The sequence below is a fragment of the Peromyscus eremicus genome, chromosome 3 (genome assembly GCF_949786415.1).
Source record: "Peromyscus eremicus chromosome 3, PerEre_H2_v1, whole genome shotgun sequence".
NCBI lineage: Eukaryota > Metazoa > Chordata > Mammalia > Rodentia > Cricetidae > Peromyscus > Peromyscus eremicus.
In genome coordinates, this window is record NC_081418.1 from 121,814,300 (window position 1) to 121,816,781 (window position 2,482).

Below are 2,482 nucleotides of genomic sequence, written 5' to 3' on the forward strand. Positions count from 1 at the left end.
AATAAACTCAAGTCAACAACCCAAGCAATAATTTTAAAAATCAAGCACTCTAACATAAAACAACCTCCAAACATAGGACTCTAAACTTACATGCTGAGGAATAATGGCTGGGAAATACTAAAGACCTAGATTTTCCCTAATTGAACAGTTATGTTTCAATAAAGATGGGAGAGATCTCTCTATATATGATACAAAATATGTAGCATAAAATATCCTCATCTGTAAGAAAGGGTGTAGCTTAAAGTTTACCTGTGTCCTTCCTGGCCTGGGGTTAGGACAAATCTCTCTCACCCACCAGTCCCGTAGCTGCTCAGACCCAAGTAAACACACAGAGGCTTACATTATTTACAAACTGTATGGCCATTAGCTCAAGCTTATTACTGACTAGCTCTTACACTGAAATTAACCCATAATTCTTATTTATGGTTAGCCATGTAGCTTGGTACCTTTTCTCAGTTCTGCCTTCACATCTTGCTTCCTCTGTGTCTGGCTGGTGACTCTTGACTCAGTCTTCCTCTCCCTACAATTCTCATCTGCCTATACTTCCTGCCTGGCTACTGGACAATCAGCATTTTATTTATCTACCAATCAGAGCAACACATATTCACAGTACACAGAACATCCCACAGCAGAAGGGTATCGAAGATGGAGCACATAGACATTGTGTGGCGTGACAGAATGCACTGTACAGAGTGCATTTGATGTGTGTTCAGAATTAAAGCAGCAGAGAGGTTCCATGGTACAGCTTATGTAAGCAATGCTAGCAACTTCTAAGGTTCATAATGTGTTTGATTTTCAATTTGTTTTTGATTGTCGCATTGTTAGAAACCCCTCCATTGTTGCCAAATTTTTTACAACATCACATTCAGTTACAATAATTTATAAAATTGTTCAACTTATCACAGCTTAAGAAGCTGTGAACTTTTTTTTCTTGTTGGCCAATACAAAATGGATTCCATGTTTCTTGAGTGCTTTTGGTTTTGTTTTGGTATTCATTGTTTGTATTATTGGTTTCTTTGTTTGTTTGTTTGTTGTTTTTTTTTTCATTTATGAGAAAGAGAGGAGAAAGAACAAATATGAAGTTAGGAAGGTAGCTAAGTGGGTGTCTTAGGGATTTTATTGCTGCGAGGATATCATGACAACAGCACCTTTTTTTTTTTTTTTTTTTTTTTTTTTTTTTTTTTTTTAACTGTAAAACTGAGCAGTTTTTATTTTTCTTCCCAATGTAATAAATACCCCTTCATGACAGCAGAGGGTGGACAGCTTGGTGTAGTCACAAAAACCACAGTGACGGTGTTTTGCTAAAGGTGGGTAGTCTTCAGTAGAAATCACTATCAAACCAGCAAGACTGCATTTATGCACCCATCGTTTTCAGGATTGTTGGTAACCTGGGCATACTTTCCCCAAATAACCTTGCCTCCTTGTGTCACAAGGCCCAGCTCGCTCACGTTCACTTCAATAACTGTACCTTTGGTGATCACACCCAGAGTTGTATATAATGGGGATGATGGATTCTTTTTCACACCAAGTATTGGCAGGCAAAATGTAGCTTTCAGCTCAGGATGTGTGACATGGGCTTTTTTGAAACGCAGGCCCATTGGCCTAATGAATCTTTCATATTTAGGAGGTTTTCTTGTAAAACCTTCACCAACAAAGCAGACTTTAGTAACCATCCTCTTCCATGCCTTCTTTTTTCTTTTTCCTGTTCGAATAACTTTCAATACTTCTGTTTCTCCTTGGGCACGAACTTTGGGTAGAGGGACTTCCCATTTTCCCGCCTTCTCTTTCCGTTTCTGCTTAATCATGTTGGAAAGTACTTTTGCTCTAGACTGTCCCTCTCTGTCCAGCAGATAGGCAGGTACTGCTCCCTGTGGGGTCTTTTCATCATCCTTTTGTTTGGTGTTTCTCTTTTCATGCATCTTAATAGTCTTTTTCATTTGTATTTTCTCGGCATGGCGCTGTTTGTGGTAGAGCTTAGCCTTCAGTCCAATCATTTTTTTTGCCTTCTTTGAACGTTCATGGGCCTCCCGACTTTCTTTCTTTCTCTTTTTCTCATGGTAATCCAAACGATAGCCATAGCGTTTACGGTGCAATTCAATATATTCATTCTGTGGCATGATGACAGCCGCGGAGCAGCCGTCCGCGACCTCCCGGGTGCCAAAAACCTTCTGGGTCTCGCAGTTCCACGAGCCCACTTGGCGCAAGGCGGAACAGGAAAGGGCAACAGCACCTTTTATAAAGGAAATAATTTCATTGAAGGTGCCTTACAGTTTAGAAGTTTAGTCCATTATCATCATGGTGGAAAGCATGGCAGCACACAGGCAGACACGGTGATGGACAAGTAGCTTAGAGCTCTACATCAGAATCCTCAGGCAGCAGAAAAAGAGAGCAACACTGAGCACCGCTTTAGCTTCTGAAACCTCAACACTCAACCCCTGTGACACATTTCCTCCAATAAGGTCACATCTACTTCAACAAGGCC

General features: G+C 40.5%; 1 protein-coding gene across 1 annotated transcript; it reads right to left on the reverse strand.

Moving 5' to 3' along the window:
* Nucleotides 1–1,196: 1,196 nt before the first annotated feature.
* On the reverse strand, nt 1,197–2,219 carry LOC131906041 (ribosome biogenesis protein NSA2 homolog). The gene has a single exon (XM_059256828.1). It carries the CDS (start codon nt 2,115–2,117, stop codon nt 1,335–1,337), a length of 783 nt encoding a protein of 260 aa, XP_059112811.1. The 5' UTR covers nt 2,118–2,219; the 3' UTR covers nt 1,197–1,334.
* Between the last annotated feature and the right edge of the window lie 263 nt (nt 2,220–2,482).